The sequence below is a fragment of the Lepisosteus platostomus genome, chromosome 2, assembly GCF_059453375.1.
Source record: "Lepisosteus platostomus isolate fLepPlt1 chromosome 2, fLepPlt1.hap1, whole genome shotgun sequence".
Lineage (NCBI taxonomy): Eukaryota > Metazoa > Chordata > Actinopteri > Semionotiformes > Lepisosteidae > Lepisosteus > Lepisosteus platostomus.
Genome location: NC_142612.1, coordinates 1,487,947 through 1,511,539, shown reverse-complemented (window position 1 = coordinate 1,511,539; position 23,593 = coordinate 1,487,947). Strand labels below are relative to the sequence as shown.

The 23,593-nt window shown below is 37.6% G+C and overlaps 1 protein-coding gene and 1 long non-coding RNA gene across 3 annotated transcripts; one reads left to right on the top strand and one right to left on the bottom strand.

Annotated features, from left to right (window-relative positions):
- Positions 1-3,389: 3,389 nt before the first annotated feature.
- Positions 3,390-21,129, bottom strand: mab21l3 (mab-21-like 3). Its single transcript, XM_088644492.1, has 8 exons — positions 20,613-21,129; positions 19,976-20,144; positions 18,254-18,394; positions 17,320-17,391; positions 16,550-16,841; positions 14,671-14,852; positions 11,382-11,576; positions 3,390-7,646 (listed from the first exon to the last, which is right to left on the bottom strand). Exons 2-8 carry the CDS (start codon positions 20,021-20,023, stop codon positions 7,413-7,415), a joined length of 1,164 nt encoding a protein of 387 aa, XP_088500618.1. The 5' UTR covers positions 20,024-20,144; positions 20,613-21,129; the 3' UTR covers positions 3,390-7,412.
- On the top strand, positions 5,877-12,510 carry LOC148675648 (uncharacterized). Of its 2 annotated transcripts, none has more exons than XR_015941113.1 (2): positions 5,877-6,015; positions 11,408-12,510. It is a non-coding gene; the product is annotated as an uncharacterized LOC148675648 (long non-coding RNA). The 2 variants fall into 2 exon arrangements; XR_015941114.1 differs by having other exon boundaries at positions 5,886-6,015; positions 11,388-12,510.
- Positions 21,130-23,593: the final 2,464 nt, after the last annotated feature.

Sequence of the window (23,593 nt, the reverse complement as noted above, 5' to 3'; positions counted from 1 at the left end):
GTGATTATTGACAAAACCCTAGTTCTGTCAACTAAATTCCTTAAGTTATGGTGTATTGATAATATGTAACATTTTGATACCACAAATGTATACATTGTTTGTGAAATTTAGTATCTTTACAGGTACATGTTTAGACAAAATGCATACTATCTATTCTAGAGGCTGGCAGAGGTCATGTGGATTCTCTTATATTCGATCAATAAAAGGTTTAGATTTAATGCATGTTAAAATATCTTAGATGCTCCCATATCAGTAGGTTCAAATCTCTGTCTAAAATGTGAACGTAGTACAAAAATAATAAATCTGCTTGGGCATCTGAAGCTATAAATAGAGCTATTCTGTAATAAAGTATCCAAGAGGATGCCATCTCTCAATTTAGTCTCATTGAGTAGTTTCTGTTCTTTTTCCATTTCCTTTGCAGATAACAATATATTTTTGCAATTGCTTAGAACAAAGGAGCCCCTATTTGCTTCATCCGAGTCATGTTTGTTTAGCAAATGTGTCTTTCTACAAAGCCACAGCCACAGCTGAACGGAGCCAGCCCAGCCTCGAACTTCACCGCAGCTGCATGAGATGACCTTATAAGGACCATAGAAGAGGCTACAGCTGAGATGAGGATGGCTATTTGGTTGGTAGTAGTTCATTGATCTACAGATTTCATCCAGTGTTTTCTTTTAAGAGGTCAGTATTTTAGCTTCAACAACTGGACTTGTTGACATGTTGTTTGTTGCAGGTCTTGTGTGTGAAAAATGCATCCTTCTCAGAGGTTTAAATGCACTTTCACAGACAGGAGTTTTCCAATCTCTCTTCTGTTACATGCTATTGATCTAATGATCTTGAAAAAGTAATTTGGGTTCATTTAGTCAACGCCTTTGAACATTTTGAAAACTTAAATCAAGTCCCTTCACATTATTCTCTGCTCAAGAATAAAAAGGGGCTTGTTCCTTTTGCCTGACAATGTGTGATATTTAAGCCTGAGAATGTATCTGAGTGCTCTTCTCTGGACTGAATGTTACACATAACATCCCTTGATTTAAAATCTGCACCTTAAATTATATATCCAAACATTTTTTTCTGCCTCAGTTATTGCTTCCTCACATAGTGTAGATGATGTACAAATGACATGTAGTGTAAGCAATTTTCATGAATGGAGTTTTAAACACAGGATGAGGTCAAACCCTAAGATCACCCACTTCCCTTTACCTACATATTCAGATCATTTTTCTTCCTCACTCTCTTGAAAGTTTCACCCTTACAGAACACTCTGATGATCCCCTTGTGGGGTGCCAGGGAAGCTACCCCAGAAAAGCGTGTTTTCAAATCATGCCTCTTCTCTGCCTTCATTAGATTTTGACAGAACTCCTGAAGTGTTTTCTTCAAGTTCAGTGTTGTCTGTTCTTTATGCATAGCTAAAGCTTTTGCTGTCTATGTCAAACACTCTATTTATTTTTCCATTTCCAGGTGTTTGCATAGTCCTGAATTCTACCAAAATAATTGTAATACCAGAATGTGGGTAAATGTATGTTCATATGTGACTGCACATATTTCCATGTATATAAAGGACTGTAGCAAATTTGTGATAACTGCTATCATTTGTATTAAAACTATTTTTAAGAAGCTGAGGTTTGTAACTAAGAAATTAGAAAAGGGAGTGTATTGTCCCTTTAAGCTCTATAAAAATATATAAAAATAAATATAAATATATAAAAAATATATATAAAAATATAGTGAGAATTTAGTTTACCAATTTCGGTAATTACAGTAATAAAGAAGATTTGTTTTATTTGGTATATTATAAAATCTAAATAAATAATAAATATTATTTATATTATGTATCAACATGGCACAACACAATTTCACTCAATATTCATTCCATATCTAAATTAATACTTTGTGTGATATGTAACCAATAAATCCTATAATATTGAATAACTACAGGTAAATTCATTCATCCACTTTCTAGCCATTTTATCCAAAACAGGGTCACAGAGCCAGAGCCTACCCAGCAAGCAAAAGGAGCAAGGCAGGACACACCCTGGACAGGACACCAGTCCTTCGCAGGGTGCACAAGACACACCCACTCATACACTCACACTAGGGCCAGTTTTCCCAGAAGCCAATTCACCCACTAGTATGTCTTTGGACAGTGGGAGGAAACCAGAGCACCCAGAGAAAAGGTGCTGCAAGTATCACCTGCTGCTGTACCACCCCCTAGTTTTATTTGGACATTCCTTATTTCGTGTTAAATACAGTGTAATGTCTTCAGTGCTGGATAGTAATGGACAACACTAAGTGTTTGTATAACCTACTGTAGATTGCTTCTTCGTGTCTTCTACTGCAATTACAATTGTTTTCCTTATATTTGTATTCCAGGAATGGACGAATGAACCCGTCCAATTTTACATTCTAAATTCCTCTCATGTGGCATTGGTCACTTCAAATGTTTGGCATTGAAACTCATATCTAGATATTTTTTGTTTTCCACAAAAAAAGCTACCGTACATTCAAAAAAAAGCTGGTAAAAGAGGGCATTACTCAGAAGGTCATCTAATGTATTGTAAGTACAGTGAGATTCTAGGCTGGGATGGCTCCATTCCAGTTTGGCTCTGGGTCATTAGGGAGACAACACCTTTGAGCAGACACCAGTATGATGGAGCCCATGAGCTCTCCTTTGTGACCCAGGAGTGCAGAATGTTCTTGTTAGCTGCAGTGAGGGTACCTCACAACAAACATTGGCCTGTTTATGATAAACAGTGAAGTGAATCATCATTTTGTAGAGAAAGAGACACAATGGCGCAGTGGTTAGCATTGCTACCTCAAAACACTGGGGCCCCGGGTTAATGTCCTGGGTACACCGGTGAGTGTACAGTATGTTCTCCCTGCCTTTGAGTGGGTTTCCTCTGGGTGCTCCGGTATCCTACTGGAGAAAAGGCAAAGGCATACTGGTACTATTGGTTAATTGGCTTCTGAGAAAGCTGAAGTGAGAAAACTGACGTGAGAATTAGTGTTAGGGGAAGGAGCATGGCCGAGGGCAGTGCCTTCCTACAACTATGTCCATATTAAAAACACACTTTGTGAGAATAAGCAACGGAATACAACTTGCACGGTATACAGTAGTTCAAGTAGGAAGCTGCGTCAGCATGCGTGGGCTGCTAAGGAACAGGTAACGGGTTTATTCCATGCTAAAAAGAACGGAAACACAACGTTTCGACTGTGGAGCCTTCTTCAGGTGTGAAAATATATACTGTACAGTATTGTATATATTGTATATAGTGCTATATACAGTATTGCCAATATGACTAAAAAACGTACAGTAACCACATAACTCCCACATAAAGTTTATACAGTTTAAAGAATTAAGGGTTGAACATAATGAGTCGTACCACAAATTACATTTAACTCCAATTATTTATTAACTTTAATTGCCCAGTTAAATAATACACAGCAAAGGACCACAAAAATCAATTTAACATTAATTGGTTGGCACAGTTTAAAAAGAAATCTTAAATGCCATGTGCTCTTTTCAATACATGCTGTAGCACAGCCATTTGATTCAGTTCTGTTGCACAACCAATAACAAATAGAACTATACGTGTCATAATGTCATTATTACTCAGCCCAGGTTGTGGACAATCAAATTAACTAAAACACGGAAACCAAAATCCAACTTCAAAGACAGTTGCTACCAAACCATATTTGTCTTTCTGTGCTCTCAGGTTTGCACATACAATCTGTGCTAATTCTGGCCAAAAATGTATTTTCCTCATGTACAATCTAATTAGTTTACATGGCACAGCTAAGTATGCATAGGAAAAAGATGGGGTTGTTTTTAATTCAATTTGGACTTCAAGCCACAAGAGGAAATAAAAAAACAAAGGATCAGGTTCTCGAATGAGGGTTGGGGTTATGTATTTTTTGTAGTAAAGATTTTATTTTCTAAATGGCAAAAAATAAAGTCAGGAGAGTTACAGTTCTTTTTTAGAAACATGTCCACCAGGCAGAATGATAGCTCATAAGGTCACCTAACAGAGTTGCAGTTAGATTCTGGAGAGGGCTGGTTCATTCCAGGAAGACAAAATTATTTAACAGACACAAGTGGGATGGAACAAATAGGGGTTCCTCTGTTCTCTATGATTGCAAAGTTTTCTTCTTCTCAAAATAAACATTGGTCTGTTTATGATAAATTAAGAAATTAATCATGGAGTGGTTGAAAGAAATTTGGAGTCGGTACTGCTACTTATCCCTATATACAAGATTAATTTATGGCAACACTTGCCATATTTATGAGTAAAAATTCCTAACAAATTCCCATTGAATAGGTTAGGAGCAGCATGTGAATACCTCACATATTTTCTCTGATGTCTGCTATACTTCATTTTGAAATCAATAATTAAAATATACTTTCAGCCATTATTTTAAAGTGTAAACAGATTTATATGTTCAAGAGGTGTCTGGGATTATTAGAGAAGGCTACATTTGAAAAAGAAAAGTGCATCCATGTGTAGTTTTATTAAGCAGTGCTTTTAATTTGATGTATTTTCACTTTTGCAGCTTTCAAATAAAATTGTTCAATTGAATGTGGCTTTATTTGGAACACATAACATAGCTACATAGCTACACTCAGACTCATATTGTGCAGCCAAACTCAGCATGTAATACAGCATACAGTGACAGAGAGAGAGAGAAAAAATGGAGACAGCAGGAGGCAATTAAATACAAATCAAACATGAAACTTTTTTCCAGAAGCATAGACTAACAAACATTGCTACAGATGTAACATTGCACCAGATGTGATTAAAAGGCTAAAGAAGCTTAAGTACTTATGCCCAACATTTGTCTAATAGTTATTAATTATGTGAATGTACAGTAACAGTAAACGTTAGTCACTTCAAAAGCATTTGTATTTCCTACAAAACATCTTCAGAAAATAAAACGTTTAGGAAATATATATTTATAAAGTTTGCTTCCTTAAAAACAAAAACAAATGTGATTTCCAATGGCAAAACAAAAACTTTTAAGACAAGTCGTCTTAAAGCGTATTGCAGGATTTCTTGTACATAGCTGATTTTGATTTATTAAACTGTATTCAAACTTGTACAATTTGTAAAAGCAAAGAGTATCTAAAAGTTGTAAATACATAAATGATTTAATAATAATATTAATAATATGACATTATTAATCACATTTCTCCTTTTTATTTGGAAAAAATAAACTTTCCAGATTTGCAATTGTTTGATTTAGCAAAACATCAGTTCTTTTGGTTTCTTCATGATTGTCAAATGATTTCACTTAAACATAATCTTCCTGAAATGGGCATTGTCTATTCTTATAGTTGGTTTCAATCTATAGCTTTTGTCTACTGTGGCGGCTATACTGTAAATGGAGTTTTTAACAAAAGTTCAAGAAGAGGTCATTCTCCAATCTTGAACCCTTTCAGCTACCCACATACTGTATAAATATCAGACATCCTGCTGACTCACTTGAACATTTTGTATTTGCATCCCTCCCTCCACCAGTTCCACCAGCCCATCCTTCATTACAGGTTCAGGAGGGAGGAAGACGGGCTGTCAATCTCCTCACCCACCCAGCTCATTTACCCAAATAAAGTTCACTGTTCAGATCACGCTCCACCTTGTTCAGGATAGAAAGAAGTACTGAGTAGGGTGTATGTGTACGCATACTTTTTGTTTATGCAGGTAGCGAGAACATGCATTGAAAGTATAAGACAGGATATTAAAGAAGTAACCTTTCTTAGGGTATACCATGAAAACTGTAGAACTGGAAGAAGGAAGTTGAGTAGCTAGACTGCATTTAGAATATTGTAGTCGATTCTTGTCACTTTGTTGCAACAACATTGCAGCTCATATACGGAGAAACTGAAGAATCCAAATCTCTTCAGTCTTGTGCAAAGAAGACTGTGAAGGGTGCTGGAGGCAAAAATTTACTGTGTATTACTGAAAGATCCTGGAAGAGTCAACCCAATGGACTACTCCAGGACCAGCATATCCCAAGTGTGTAAGTAGTGTGTATTTGGGTCCTAGAGAGTGGACTTAGGAGTGAAAATAGGAAGCACTACTTCAAATAAAGAGGTTGTGGGTGTCTTGAAGAAATTATCCAGGTGTACTGTATAAATGCTGACTCAGGAAGAAAAGGGTAAATTACATCCTCAGATTAGGAAGTTGGGGTAAATAGTCTTTACCTCTTTGCAGCATTTTCTATTCTTATGACAAAGAAGGGTCCCAGTTGTGTTTGTATTACTTCACACACAAACATTTACTAATGACAGTCACAGCTGTATTTTTGTTAATTTCTTTATGCTACTTAATAAAACTCTAAGCTCTTCATAAACCGTAATATAAAACTGCACAGTAGACATTCTGGTGATCATAACATCAGTGTTGATAATATGTTTTGCACCAGATTCCAGCTTTTACAAGACCAAACATTGTGGTAATGGTACCATTATCAGGGTTTTGCTGGTTCAGATTTTAATTATTTCAGTGTTTCATTTTGCTTGAATGACACCTTTGAATTTGCCCAATAAATCACTATGTGTGATGAAGCTTTCAAATGCTCAGACATTCATGATGAAATGCCAGGAATTCTAATTCTAGTAATGGTATGTGAATGGCATCACCTTCTGTGGAAAATGCAAAGCAATTCTATTTTATCTCTTTGAATCCTATGATCTTTTTGTCCCAGTTATAAAGGACTGTTGGAAAAATACAGAGACTCTGTTTCATCCCCTTTTCTCTGTACAAATCTCTCTCATCTCTGGCTCTTCCTAAAATCCAGTGTAGCTTAAATACTGTCTCCCCATGATGATAAAACCTGAATCAATGCCAGTATTGAAGTTATCATCACTCTGAAACAACATTCCTCCCAGCTATTTCTGCATGGGAAGTCACAGATAATAGTTGCTGAATGCTATAGTAGATTTTGAAGGATATAAAGCTGTGAATAGAGCTTAGTTTTGACACAGATTTGTGTTAACATTCACGCAACAAACTGGTCATGGAAGAATTGCCATGATGAAATTTGCATAATATAAAATGTCAGTGTTAATGTGCACATGTCAAATGTAATGTGAAGGTTTAAACTGGGTGTCAGTAATTTAGGAACATTTCATTTTAAACAGAATAATGAATTCAGGATAAACATAAAACTCAGCAATATATATTAATGAAATAAAGCCTTGGCTTTTAGCCTTTCTGCTCACCTATTATTCATTCTTATGCTTAAAAGCCACCTCTTCAATAAGCCCAAACTTGCAGTGCATGTGACATATGCACTAATTCTAATTGAATATGAGAGTGAAATACAGTATGTTTTTGACCATTAAAATAATTTATTTTGCCTGGCTCTTGTTTGCATCTATTTTCTTATTCAAGAATACTGTAAAAAGTATTATATCAGTACATGTAGAGTCCAGGGTTCTCAAGAAAATCAGAGATCTTTTTGCTCATGATATCCAGCTCATTGGTGTTGGTGTATTTCAGCAGGTTGTAGCCCCGGACGAAGTAATGCCTCAGATACCGCTGACTCACACATTTCTGAAGCTTCTTCACAAGACGAAGCACGCTCTGTTTAAAGTTTCTCCAGTCCTTGGTACATGGATATTTCTCACAGGACCAAAATAACAGGGTCTGGAAAGGAAAAATATAGAGTAACATCTTAAACAATTAAATTATCTGCAATGAATTACTTGTATCTTAAAATTAAAAATAAAAAATCTGAAATTATCAATCTAATAAACCTTCCTTACATTTCTACTACTACACTACTATACTGTATGTGTATTGTACAAAACTATGTACAATGACCCAGTAAAGGAATTGAAGAAAATGAAATGTAATCTACTGATCCATCCGTCTTCAAACCATATTATCCACTAGTGGACCATGGGGCAGCAGTCACCTATCCCAGCGGTAACCTTCAGTATGTCTTAAGACTGTGGAAAGCAACCAGATCACCCAGAGGAAACCCACAGAAACACACAGAGAAAACCCAATAACTGAACCCAGGGCCCTAGTGCTGCAAGGCAGCAACACAAACCACTATGTCATTATGCCTCCCACTCAACCACCCAAAGAAGACCCCAGACATCTTAATATAATGCACAGTAAGAAAGCTTTTTTTCTCTTTCGCTTTAAACAAATTCCAAAACACTAATGCTATTTCTGGAGACATTTTGCTAGGTTCAATGGTGTGCATAGAATGGTAAATATACTGAATGTCAAACAAAGCATCAATCTTTTTCACAGTAGATGCACTGACACTTTATTAAATAGAAAAAACACAGACTAGTAGCATGTAAGGCTACAGCTGGAAGCAATACAAGCTGTACATCTGTGACACATGCGTTGCCTCAGGTTACAGATGCTATCTTGTGAGATTCTGTCCTATTCCTCCCACACAGTCTGACCAACCGCCTGCCTCACAACCACGTGCCTTACTGTTCTCTCAGTCCTAGATGCCTGAAGTTATTTCACTGCTCTAATGTTCAATGGAGCTCAAGTCAGGCAAACAGTACATCTACCCCATTGTGTCATTTTTTCTATTGTACAGGAAAGCCGCTGTTAAGTGAACAGCATGAGGATGCACAGTCAAGTCCAGATCATCACTCTCTAATCTACTCAATCACTACCATGTTTTACACAATTAGCCTATTATTCTGCATGTCTGTGTCACATATGCTGTTGTCAAGTAAAGTAAAGTTTAAAAACCCTTGATTCATCATGAAAAGAGGACTTGGTTCCACTGCTGTTGAGCCCATCCAAGGTTTTGCTCCAACATACCAATAGCACAAAGGTATTGCCCTCTTGCTGAAGATGGCACAATGCCTCCTTTTTGTGTTTCTGTTTCTTGATTTTCACCTGGCTTGACATTGCACAAGTTAAATTATCCCACTGAGAGTTGTCCCAATCAACTCTCTCACTAATGAAATGATTCAGAGCTTATGCAACAGTCAGAGTATCTTTCAAGTGTATCTTACTTAGTCATTGATTAATCAAACTGACAACAGAAATATTTAATAGATCCAAAATCCTTATACTTTATTTTTCTAAAATAATGCATACAGTACACGGAGTAAGCAAAAATATATATTTTGCCCAGTATTGTGACAGTGGAGCACACCTCCCACTGCACTCCCTACTCCCCGGTGCGCGGGAATGCGCAGCTACAGCACCTGAAGCTCATTAGGTCTGCTATAGAAGATCCCCAAGAGATCGTGGACGGGCTTCAAGTTCTGAACCAGCACTGTAGCGAAACGGCTGCTGAACTATTATTTTTCCCTTTAGTGGAAAGACTCGTCATTGTATATAGCAGAGGAGACCCGCCTTACGATACGACGACACACCGGCACACCGCTCGCTCCCTGGCTAAGGAAAAGAAGCTCTCTGCCCGTGCTCAGGCAGTCCCCTCACTATTACAGTATATATTTAAAAAAATAGACTCAACATTTTCTGGTCAATTCAATGCAGTACAGCGTTCTGCAAGGCTGTACTGTTACGCCTTCTTCAGGTGTGTACTTGAACCTGCGCAGCCCACACAGGCCAACACCTGGACAGGCTCTGTATGTTCTCTGATGAAGAGAATTGAGTCAAGAGTGAAACGGTTGTCCGGTTATGGATAAAGAAGACAGGGGCCAACTAACTGACTCCAGGGGTCTCCAACTATGGGAAGATAGTTTTGTCAGAAGATCAATGTCTGCAGAGAAACTATCCTGCTGCTCCACTTTCTTCTCCTGGCAAAAAGGCATGGCCATGAGAATGTGGGTGACTCAGCTGCATGAGTGCCTCCCTATCGCTGCCGGCAGACTCTCAAAGTCTGCTGACCTGCTATCAGATCAAAGCCTGTCAAAACACAAGCAGCCAGACTCTCGGGTGAATCCTTTACAAACCTGCTTGCCCTCCGGCATTCAGAAGACGTTACTAGATAAAAGTTGTTCCTCTGATACGCCTCCCACTCCGTCGTCTTGTCAAAGAGTTTCCATTTGAACCCGCCTCCCAGCAGCCCTCGCGTGGACGAGGCAGGGCCAGGCAGTGCCGGCTGCAGACGGGAAGTGGGAGTTGACAGCTGGGGCCATTTCAGTCGCAGGCAGCTATGGTCCGGGGTGAACAGTCGGGTTAGCCTAAATGGGGGTTCCCCAGCATTCAGAGGGCTCCCTCTGGATGGTATGGGGATATGCAGCTCTGCAGGTGGGGGTGAGCTGCTGAAAAAGGGGCTTCTCTTCCACTTCCACATCCTAGTAGAAGTGTGGCAGCAGCCTGAAGCAGAGGCCACTTGTCCTTCTTCTCTCCCGAGGGGGAACGGCGGTAGCTGGAGCTGCAAGCCGGAGCACGCCACCGAGGACAGACTTCCTGGCTCATTCTCGCATCCGTCTGGAGGTTCTGCGCCTTCCTGAAGAGGTGCGCTGTTTTTCTTCTTGTGTCTTGTTCTGTGGCATGGCTGGCATGTTGGCACTGGCATGTTGGCACTGCCATGGTCCCCCGGCCCTGGGTTCTGTGTCCTCAAGTGGAGGATTCCCTGGTGCGATCTACCAATCTGGTCCTTCAAGATGGAAAGGTCTGGCTTCGGCCTGTCCACTTGTTCTGGAAGAAACTTCCCACTTGGACCCGATGTCCTCCATGGCCTTCCACTCACCTTGACACCAGCATAGTGCTCGGACATCCAGTCAGTTTTTCATGAAGCAACTAAACTTTAACCTCAGAGACAGGCAGTGAGTCACATTGCTCACAAAGGGGGAATAATGATTTAATTATTGCAGCGTGCAGCGTGGCAGGAAGCAGATGGCACTGCCTCCCCCACACTCAAAGTGCCCACTTGCTTACTGCCTGCCCCTCTCTGTACTACAGATTAACAGGGGATGACAGCCACAGACACCAGGACAAATATACTGTCCTGTCAGTTCTATCCCAGCAGCATCCATGGTAGAGGGCTTACATGATGACATGCCCATTCATTGCAGTCGTGTCTTTAAGACATAAGCACTCCAAAAGCCTCTGGGCACCACAATATTGATCTAATTTCTAATGCAAAGTGAATGCACAGCCTATACAGTGCTCCACATCTTAAGTTAACACAGATATATTATTCCTGGCTTTGAGCTAAATTGGCTATCAACTGACATAAATACAAATAAGAAGCTTCAAAATAGAAACACTGACTACTGAGTTCTGAGGAATCGTTTATGTTTAAAGTCATTAGCTGACTAATGATTTTACAGATACAGATTTAGAGTAGCTTGCTAATTATGTAGATTCATATCATCAGTGTTCACTGTGTATCACTAAAACAGTCTCCACAGACAACAGGTTGTTTGATGTTTTATGAGGATTTATTGATGTGAGTTATGCTTAGCAGAATCCGTTTCTCACCTGCAGATGATACGCTGTAATTACAGGTTTACTTCCAGGGCACCAAACATCCTCCTTCAGCTGCCTGACAACCCGGTAGCACTTCCTCCTGCATCCGCCATCCTCGTCAATGCTGCTCATCAGGACCTGCTCTGCCCTGGAGAAGGACAGGAGCCAGTGGTAGTTCGAAGAGGCCATCAGGTTAAATCCAAAAGACTGGAAAACAAAATTAGTTATTTTTACATTCACAGTATGTTGGAGCTCCTGTGTGTTTGTTCTGGGATGGGGCTGTGAATTACTGTTTAGGGGTATGAATAGTAGGTGTAGGTACAGTACGTTGTCAATGCAGAGAAAGGAGATTTTTTTCTCTCCAGAGAAGGGATTATTTGCCACAATGTAGAATCAGTCTGCTACAGGATGCACTGTTCAACTGAACATATACACCATGTTTTCACTGCTTTATTCCATACAGGGTTGAGGGGCAGCTGTAGCCCATCCCAGTAAGCAATGGGCACAAGGTGGGATACCCCCTGGTTGGGACACCAGTCTGTCAGAGGACACACCAGCACAGACACGCTCATACTCAAACTGGGGCAGCAACCGGAACACCTTGAGAAAACCCAAACAAACATGCAAGAACATGCAGAGAGCACCCCAGCTCCAGAACTGAACCCCAGCGCTGTGAGGCAGCCAAACTGATCACTGCGCCTCTGTTATTCATGTCTTCATGAACAAAATTTATTTAGATAAATACTGTGATGAGGATTTCAATGCTTAAAGTAATGTTTCCCTCTACCCGAGGTGTGTTTCATAAATAAATAACGTGTGACATCTCTGCCTTTATGGATTGTACTTTCTAATTTTAACTGTAACCATGTCTTTCTTAAGTATATTTGTATCTGAAGCAAATCCCTTGTAATACTTTTCTGAGTTTATTTTGAAACCAATGCTTCTTTTGGCAAAATGTATATGGAGATATGTATATCGCCATCCAGCCACAGGTTCTAGCAAGGATTAATAGATTTTTTAACCGAGGAAGCCTACACATAAGAGGCCTTGCAAGGGTGTTTAAAGACTCACATTCTTGAATATTAATGGAGGTACTGTATGTTTTAGAATAAAATATCTCTTCTAGCAGTAGAGAAGTCAATTGTGTTCTTGTGTTCTTTGTGAGTCAATACACATTGATGCCTTTCCAAAGTACTACTGCATATAATTTATATATAACACATAAACTGTTGATTGGTGGGAAACTCTTATTCTTCTAATACTCATTCACCCTTCTTCCCATGTTTCACAACTCCCAAAGATTAACATGAACTACCCAACAGGACTAGCTATGATATATGACTATTAAAATAAATTCTTAAAATATTAAAATAAAAACAAAAAGGAGCACAAGGTTATTGTAGTACTGTCTTTATGTTTCTTCTGAACCAAACAAAATAATTTTCATCAGCAGAAAAAAAAGACAACATTTAGAAAAATCTTATCTATGTACAGCAATGTTACCACACCATAGCCTGATCCTGCAAGATCTGAGACCACAGAAAGACAGTCCTGCTGGTCAGGTCAGGGAGACCTCTAGGTAAGACTAGGCTGCTGTTTCCTTCAGGGGAAACAGTGAACTGAGGTCCCAACCATGTGGTCTTTAAAGATCTAGTGGCACTGTTCATAAGATTAGCTGTCAGCTCCGGTGCAATGTTCCCCTTAGGTTTTGAGCAATTTTTACTACCTAAAGTTCCCCCTTAGATGAACGTGTGAAGTCATTTTTAACTTCTCCACCTAGTCTGCTGTATAATGAGGATGTTGGTGCATTAAGGCTGCTGCATGTCACCCAGCAGGACAATGCCTATGTTGGGAGATGACTTTTGAAGGAAAACAAAAATAACAGTTTGAGGCTGATAATACCAGACATCTGCATCGTATAATTGCATGTCACAACAAAGGTCGTTCATTCATTGACTATGCATTTCTGCTTTGATCTTCTTTTATTCATGTCATTCTCAGTGACATTTCTAGGTGTCTCAGAAGCTGTATGCTAATATACTCACTAATAATAACTCATCAAGAGTTCTTATTGTCTTCCAAACCATTCTTCCCTCCTTCTTCAATATGCAATTAAAAAAGCAGATTTAATTTTTGTTGTTAATATTTTGAATCAAGCTACATCTCATTGAATTAAGTAAGATGTGAATGAGCTTCTTTCTACAATTATGTCCGTATTAATCAGAACCTAGTTTTATATCATAATAAACCTTTGATTATTCAATTCAAGCAGCTGTTTCATATTCTCAAAAAACACGTCAAGCTGTGCAAGGTCTGAAATACTCCCTATTTATCAGCTTATTAGAATTGAGACTAACCTTCATATTTTATTGGAAGACATGAATTATACAGTACAGTCTAGACAAGAAGAGGATTAAGATATACTACTGTCTTTGGATGCAGTAGCAGTAAAACTGAAGATATAAATTCAGGTATCTAGGAATTTTATCAAGAAGCAATTTAGTACAACTTTGACATTTGAAATATACATCTGAACATCTGAATACCATCATCAGAGAGCATTGCAATCTCAGTATGCTACCTTACATGACAAGTGAGACCTCTTCTGCTAACCGCACAGACAAATGAATCTTAAGCCATCTGTTTTCACCCCTGTTATAAATAGCATCTTTCAGAGTTGTCAAACAGATTTTAGTCAGAGTACAAGTACAAGAAAAAAGAAAACATAATGAAATGGAATGGGACTAAAGAAATATGAAGAGCAGCAATTTACTTCCTATTTAATAAATGGCTTATTAGATGTGCTGCTAAAGCATTTCAATGGTCAATTTTTCAATTTATATACAAAGGTTGTTATGGGGGGGCCACACATTTTTCACTGCCGGTGCCTTATTTTAAAGCAGAAAGTCATATGATGCATAAAAATGACATGACAGTACTATAGTATACAGCATCGAGTATGTAACCTACACAAAATGATTTTAATATTTAGTCAGAAAACTAACCAGAGTGCAAGAGTGTATAATCTGTGTTCTCCTTTATATAAGGCACAAAAAATGTAATTTTGTGTGGCCTTAGAACTGTGATCAATATTTCATGTCTAAGGGCACCATTCTGGGACAGAATGAGCAGTATGAATTAACTTGTTTCTTCATTTTCTTTTTTTAAACTGACAGTCTTTAGGGAAAGAAGTAATCTACCCTGAGCTTTGGAGATTCTTTTTTAAAAAAACTAGATCTGACCTTGTTTCTGCTGAAAAGAATTCCACATGAATATTGCATACAGAAGTATTTTACTACACCTTGATGCATCTGGCTTTTTCCTTTGAGGGCCAGCGTTTGAGAAATCTGGGCCAGCGAGCTTTTTTTGGCCAGCAGTTCATGAGCTCCACAGTTGGAATAAGCTCCGCCTCGACCTGCGCTTCAGATGTTTCCACGGCAACACGTATCATAGCACCAACAGTCTCTAAAATAGTGACTTTACCTGTGGAAAGAAAGCAGAACCAGTTTTTACCACTGTGGTGTGAAGACAATGATTTAATGCCAGAAATCAGTCCAATACTGAAACAAAAACATCAATGCCTACGTGGTTGATACCATTTTAATATAAATTAAAAGACATGGTTTTAATAAACATATCTGGCGAGCATTAATCAGTATTTAATGTCATAGAGCATACTTTGATCCGTTCAATCACAATCATTGAGGAGAAAATAATATAGATACAATTTGTTTCTTCAATTTTATGTAAAAGAAAATAAGCCAATTTTCCCAGAAGCCAGCTAACCTACCACTTTGTCTTTGGATATTGCATCATTTTTTGCATATTTTTTGTTTATCTTCTTTTAAAGTTTGTGGGGGTTCATTTTATTTTCAAATATATTTGATTAAAACAATGTGAAAATGCACCTGAACTTGTTCCACACTACAAAGAATCTACAGCCTAATGTAAGACAGCATCATCTAGTGGTGTTATGTGTTATAACATTTTAAAAACAAATGTTTCTTAATTAGGGACATTTATTAATAAAAAGATAAACCACCATCAAAACTCTTTCAATCATATGATAAAAACAAGTCAGCTTTTTCATTTTCTGTATTGACAAAATGGCATTCGGACCGGTGGTCATTTTCAGAGATATTTCCTAGGTTTGTACAGATCCAGCCATTCAAAATGCGCGACAGATGCTGCGGTAAATCGCAGTGCACGTACAGAAAAGCACAGTGTAATACCGCATGTTTTTTTTTAAATAGGGTGAATATTTTTTTTAATAATTTGAAATACCAGGTGGAGAACGTCTCATGTGCGATATTTGGGCTGTCGCCAGAAACCACCTGGCTTTGAATCCCGGTCTATGCTGAGGGACAATCTTTTTCCAATTACAGAATTTACGTTGTATACGGTTTTAAACTTTGTATTACAGCATGTAATTGCTGATTAAAAAGTAACTATATTTTAAAAAAGAAAGATTGCTCAGTCAGACAAAAGTACACAACCTTCCACCTTCTTCATAAAAATATTTGATGCATCAAAGTCTTTAACTTGGTAACTTACAGTGGGTTGTGGTTGTAACGTGCTTGTTCTAATATTATAAAAAGTTATAACGTTTTATCCTTTTCTAAGAATATGTACTGTAAAACCAAGTGGTCCTCATCCAGAAAGAAAAAAATCAATTATAAAAAATCTTACTGATGTGATGACAATCAAGGCAGATATAAAAACAAACAAACCAGTACACCTCAGGATGTTTAGGACACCTTTATGGAACAGTTTATGGTTGATTATTTCAGTCATAAGCAGAATCATAAGCAAACTGCAAACATACAGACCAGCAATGTAGTTTTTTCTTCATTTTTAATATTGTCTTTCATCCATGTTAATTAACTAGAAGTTTTAAAATGATTATGTATGCAAATAAGAATGGAAAAAGAGAAGATCTTTAACCAAACTTTAAATGTTTGGGATAGTATAAAGCCCTCGATGGTGCGTGTTTAAATGTCACATCGGAAGATTACCTATTCCCTGAATATTTTACTGGAGACAAAATGTCAAATTGCCTTAGTCATAGTGTATGTATAGCCCTAAAACAGAAAGAGTGCTGGAACAGGGTTTTACTGACAGGGGGGTGTCAGAGTTACAGATCCAGACGTCTGGGCAAGGTGGAAAGAAAGATGACTCACTGGCAAGATTACAGCTCTGGATGGCGGCTTCCAGGAGCTCCTTGAAGAGGTTCACCACTTTGGCAGGCACAATGTCCCCTTCAATGGCCACTCTGGAGTCGTGCCACTCCTGCGAGGGGCTGCAGAAGTTCTCCAGCTCCAGCCACTGGTGCAGCTTCTCGGGCTCACGCACTGGAGAAAGCAGCCTGGAGCCGCTCAGGGTGTAGTACCGCCACTGCCTGGCCCTGCGCTCCTTGTACCCACACAGGCCCCTGACCGGCACCGAGATTAGGAAGAGGGCGGGCGTGAGGACCTGCAGGAGCAGCACCGCTTGAGAAAGTGCACACGCCATCCGAGAACAAGTCTGCTTCGGCATTTCAAAAACAACAGAGACTGAAAATATATTGTTAAGCAAAACACACTTTTTGACACACGGCATTCTAATATTTATAATACTGGAGATTCTATTAATACAATTCAGCTCAGCCGCACATGTACAGTATACAGCGTATGAGATTATGCTTGACAGTGTACACCTTTCAACAAAGAGAAATGCAAAACAGCAAGTGCTTAAAAGTAAAAATGAACTTAGAGCTAAAAGGCTTCATACAGCAATCAGTGGGACAGAAACTGTGTGGCCTTCCAAGTGTACACAGTGTTTCAATTCCAGAAAACAGTACCAATTATTAATTTTATTAATATCATTAATGTCAGGACAGATTCACGGGAACTGTATTTCTCTACAGTCAGAAATTCCAGTGAAATGGTTTGATTTAGACACGAGACACTACCTGGATGGCTGGGTTGAATGCACATTTTCCCCTCAGAAGAGCTGCCCATTTGGCCATTAGAGCAGGTTGATCCTGGCAAGCATGGTGAAGTCAGAGAGTCAGAGAAGAGGACTGTATTGAGTAAACGGTTTTTAAACCAGCATTTTAAGTTAAGCTACAGCTACCGTTACGTGTTGAAATTCTGTACATCTTACTACCTTAAACATAACCCCTTTGGAGATACTTGTGCCCCAAAATTGACATTCTACAGTATGCAGTTATTATAGAACTTCTAATAAACACTGGACATTTTAACGTACATGATAATTTGGGTTTCAAAGACAATATGGTCTCCATTTGATCTTCACAACAATTCTTTTCAGCAGGAATCCCAAGAAAGAAAAACACAAAGAAGACAGACATGCTGGCAGTTTAAGAAAACCTCTATGGAGGGGTGTTGAAGGGACTGTTCTGGAATTAAAACTAGGGAGAGGAAGAAAGCCACATCCGAAAATGGCAAAACTCTGAAATTGGAGACTGAAAGCAAATAAAAGATCCAGAGAGTGCCTGGCATGAGCTTTGCAACTGCACACTCTAATTACAGGGCTGTCAATACGAATGTGCTTGATTTAGATCTAGTTAAGGCTGTTGATGGTGCCTGTAATTGTGACAACCTCTTTACTCCTATTACAGCAATGCAACAAAATACATTTACGGCAGAATTGGTATAAGCCAGACTTCTTAATTGTAAAATGCTAATGTAGGCACATACAATAATATTAATTTGAATTTCTTCTAACTTATTTTCTTCCAGTAATACATTACAGTCATTACGAATGTCCTTCATTAATCTGTGGCTAGTATTTGGGTCCAACCTTTGAGGCACTACCCTGCTTCTCAGGTAACATGGTAAACAAGTTATACAGATGTACCAAAAAGGATATATAAAATGTACCTTTATATTATCATTGTGGACACCAGAGTTGGAGATGCTCTGAAATCGGCCATCCTTGGTGCTCACCTCTGATGTCAGGTCCTTGATGATCTGCTGAACCTCGTCCACTGTCTTGGACACCTGACGGTGTCGGAGATCCACCTGCAGAAAGGGGCATTCAGAGCCACAAGGCCACAGGAAACCTACCATTCCCTCTGCTGGGAAAGTGCCCGAGCTGCTGGCATGTTCTCAGTTTGTCAGCCAAAAGCAAACTCTCCAGGAACATTATTCTTTGCCATTCTTGCCTCTCAGCCCAAAACCTATCACACAGCCACCTCCTCAGCCCACAATTACATTGATAAAGTTTACTCATACAATACGGTGTGACATACAACAGCAATGCAAACTAAAAAACTTAAATCATTTTATCAGAACGTTTTTAACTGGATGTACTGACTACCAGCAAAAAAAAGCAGAGTTGAGAATATGATTTGTTTTGTTGTAATGAAACAAAACCAATGTTTCGATACAATAAGAATGTCATTCACGAGACAGAGCAGAGGCTTAATGACTGAACCGTTATTTTTCAGCTTGAAAGGAAAATAAGCAGAACAAATGTTATACTGTAGGTTATCAAAAAAGCTAGGGTGAGTGTGCATTACATGTACTGTACCTTTAAATGAAGTTTAGAATTACGATAAATGACTTTTGATCAACATGTTGAATAAGGTATTTATGATATTCAAAGTTTAAGTCACAAACTGAATTTAATTAATTTTATTTCAGTTTACATGCAGTTGTAATACAATTTCCATTACCACAGTTTCCACATGACCACTCTAACTCTGGGTTAAGAAAAAGACAAACATTTGTTATTTTTAAGTTTCTGAAGTGCTGTTCCATCAATCACCTTCTCCTTTTCTTAAACGATAAATTACATTTATACAAGGAATATACAGTACATTATTTATCTTCGAAGGCTAGCTCTGTACTGATGTATTGGCATGAAAGACCCTACTGTGTATAAAATAAAGGTTTAGTATTAGAGTGATAAATGCAACATCTAGCCATACAAAAAATATTGTTACCTGTTTAAGATAATTTTATATTTCATAAAGTCATATCCTTAATTGGTGTTCAAAATAATGTTTTTTATTGCTCAAATAAAATTAAAGGAAAGTTGAGACTAATTAAAGGATTAGGTTAAAATAGACTAGGTAATTGGGTAGTATTTGTGTAATATAAAATTTGGTAATTGGGATTGGGTAAATAATCTGGAACTTGCCTTGCAATATGACACACCTTATATTTAATTCTTCATTAAATATCATTGCAATGCATATATGCAAATATTTCCTGATTGATTCCAAATCAACTATTGGATAATAAAATACTGATCACCACATTGCAATCCTCTAGTACAATACTGGTCACTCTTGCAGAATCAATGAAATACATAAATACTGTACACATCAGGCAGCACATTTACACATTGTTGTATATTGAGCAGCTACAATCCTAATCATTTTAGAAAGAAACCTGATAAAATAGTCTTTCTGATAATATAATTTTATGTAATTTATTAAGATTACAATATTACCACACCCTGAGCCAATTTATTATACTGCATTAACTGTATAAATAAAGTAGTTATGTTTTAACCAAAAGAGACACACGAGAGAGAAAGAGAACATTAATTCATTTTAAAATAATATTTTCCAAAAAAGACTTCAGATTATTTACCTGGTTTTGTAGGAAGTTGTCCAAGTCTTCCTCTGTAAAACCTGTCATTTCACACTCTGCTTGTATTTTGGTTTACTTATGTGCTTACTGTAGTTCTGTGTGATTCTTGTTACTTTGTTCTGGGTAAATAATCTTGCTTCTCACAGATGTGTATCTCACTCACCACAAGCTTCAATGTGGCAATGCATTTAACACCAAGCCAAAAAAAGGGAATTGAACATTACGTTATTGATTAAACACCATTGACTTTAGGAATGAATGTGTTCTCATGGTCCCTTAGTCCTCCAAATCATACTATCAAACTATCACCCATTAAAACAACACAGCACATTAGCAACCAGTTACTAAAATCACTTTAAATACAATGCAATTTTCCTAACATATACAGGTACGTCATGCTTATGTATGCTATTGGTTCCATATAATATATAAATACATAATAAAAAATACTTAGCACAATAAATACAGATAATAGAAAGGTGTTTGAGAGTATATAAACTACAGTACATTCTGAAGGTATTGAACGTGAATAAACTTTCTCTAACATTGATTAGCTTTATGAATACTACCATAGTTATGTGGAAATCTGAAACATTAACTTGAGGTACAGTACATTTTACGGAGACTATTATCTCACCTGTTCTGTTTGACCTTTGGCCCTCTTTATACCTGCAGATACAACTTTCACAGTGGCATCAGCTAACATTTCAACACCAAAGGCTCTGTCACCTAGAAAGACGATAACATGCATAATGCAACAATCAAGAGAACATGTTCCTTCACTTTACATATTTTTAATATTGTAAACTGGAATGTGAACGAGATAAAAATTCTTTACAGCAAAGCCAGTGTATTATTCGAAGTGATGCCTAAAGGCAGAAAATAAACATCTGCCAAGATCTGTTGGAATCTGAGGTTTCACAACTTTTGACCTGACCTACAAAAACAGCTACTGGAGCTTTAACTCCACTTGAGCGACAGAGCAGCAGAGGCAGATGAACAGAGTCAAACAGAAAGGTCAGGGAAAGGGGATACTGATAACTTGTAAAACTATAATATAGAAAATATACGAATGCATAGTCAGTACAATATCTAGTTAGACTTACAAAACCCACAAATCAGTGATCACACACACAGGAGCAGGGACTGATTATAGCAAAGCCCAGATTATAGCATCATAAAAGGAAATCATTGTAGCCAACAGACTTAACCAGATAAACTCATTAAGCAGAATGTAAATATCAGAAACCACTTTATATTAGGATAATCTAGTCAACACCGAATGTCTCCAAATATACAGCAAACGTGCAGGTTACATTATGTACATGGGAAAACAGGACACCTGCAGTAGGTGTGGTGTGAACCAAACCATGGTGGGACTACACCCATGGGATGTTCTGGCGTACAGTATATAGTACCTGTTCACACCAAAACAAACAAACAAACAAACAAACAAACAAACAAACAAACAAACAAACAAACAAACAAACAAACAAATGATGCAATAGGCTGACAGATTAGATTCAGAGAATAATAGTAAAAATTATACGTTCAAATTTAAAAGGGTCCCGAATGCATCAAACAGGAAAACTGAAGACCAACAGCAGACCAGAAGACCTGGATTGGCAGTAAACTCACTACTGTGGGACCATGATTTCAGTGGAGGTGAGAACTAATGGTAACAAATCAACAGTAATACTGTGCTTTAGACCCAATTAGAAACACTTAACTCAAGTTATTGTTTTTTTTTTAAATTTGGTCCTATCAACATCAGCTCTTTACATTTATGAAATCCGTACAAGACTGTGAGCAAAAATGTGTATGGCACAGTTAGAAAGCATGTCTCTCATATTCTATTCATGGTGTTATTACAATTAGAAATTAAAACTAAAAACATAGGTTACTCCAAACTTAAAGTATTTATCTTTCTTGGTTTCTTAACTATTTGGCATGTGTGATGTTACGTTAAAATTACATTAAACAAAGAACGTGTTGTTCTTAACTAAGCAATAATTTAAAATATATAGTAATGGAATAACAGTCATATGCTGAATATACCAGACTGCATAGCATACTGTATATACAGTATTCAGCTTAGGCAAACTATACTTAACCACGTACATATACAGTACAGCACATTTATAACTTATCACTTCCAAAATGCACCCAATTTACATCCTGGTGGAATTATAGTGAATAACTTTTGTCCAGTACTCTGTCAAAAAGCTAGAGTTTATTCATCAGTTTATTATTTGTCTTAAGTCGTATTTAATGAGAATATAACCATTTTAAATTTAATTAACATTTATTGAGGAAACATCTGCTGTTTTACAGTCCAACATTATGATACATTGTGTTTTGAATTTTTGAAGTAATGGGGAAAAACAGCATTTAGACAGAAAGTTGGGGAAAAAACTCCTTTTATAGGTCAAGTCATGGGTACAGCAAAAACACATAAATGGAAACAGATAACAAATTAAGCTAGCATTTGGACCCAGGGGAACATTTTATCATAGCAACCTCTGCGCTGTTCAGTCCACAACAGTCACTTAGAGTGACTCACAATGATTTGGGATTTAGTCTAATTGATCATAAAGAGCAGCTAGCCTAAAACATCTGACTGTGTTGTCAACAACTGTAAACTCCCAATAAATACCATTAAAGGTTTATTTTTAGAATAATCATGACTTACTGTTTTAGGGTGCTTAAAGTGTTACTTTAGGTTAGTTTAATGCAAACACATAATATGTATTAATAGATCTGCAATGATTAAAATACTGGCATTTCACAGTCTTACAGTAAAATAATGGTGACTACCAATGCACAGAGGATAAAATAACACAGAAAAGTACAATTTAACTAATGAACTGTTAAATAAATATGAACACTACGCTGCCCTGCAAAATGTAATCCAGATGTTTTTGTGTCATTATGCTGTAATTTAAAGTGCTTGTGCTAACTTAAAGTTTGATGCAGACTTGGCAATATAACAAGATTTTTCTTATTCAACAAATATCCATGTATTTTGAGCATTCAGGATGTGGACTTTTCTTTTTCCTTTTTATAAGAAGGATCTCAGCCCCTTCTACCTGTTTATCATCTGTACAAATGTATGTGTAAATTAGGCACTCCATCTACAGAGTGTTTGCGAATACCATGCGCATATCATGACTCTGGTTACTTTGTCCTTCAACATCATTTGAATGCCTTGCAGTGCAATTAGCAGAGCCATAACATTTAAATGAAATTTGTTTTTAGAACATGCACATGCATGTAGGGCTTGGAAACACTTCAGTCTGTGGTTTGTGTGTATGCTGTTTCCCCTTGAGCTTATACATGTCCTGTCACACTACAGCCTTGTGTTAATCAGCTCCTATGCATTTAGTACACTTAAAAATAATTTTAAGAAGGCTGATGTATAAGCCTGACTATTTCCATTTTATAGCATGCAGAACAGTTCAATGAACTTAACAGTTGGCTTACTTTTCTGAAGCAGGAAAAACAGGAAACTATCAGCGGTTGAGCACAGTAATGTGATCTGACACAGTCGATGCCATTGACTTCTGACCAGAGGATTTTTTTTCTAAATTTGTACTCAAAGCCACTGAATTGATTACG

Bases quoted from the DNA above. Each gene is read 5' to 3' on its own strand.
- mab21l3 (XM_088644492.1), bottom strand. From the start codon at position 20,023: ATGACAGGTTTTACAGAGGAAGACTTGGACAACTTCCTACAAAACCAG. The intron at 14,853-16,549 runs GTGAGTCATCTT...TTCTTTCCACAG, and splicing joins CCAGAGCTGTAATCTTGCCA to GTAAAGTCACTATTTTAGAG. The intron at 7,647-11,381 runs GTGAGAAACGGA...TTTCCTTTCCAG, and splicing joins TTACAGCGTATCATCTGCAG to ACCCTGTTATTTTGGTCCTG.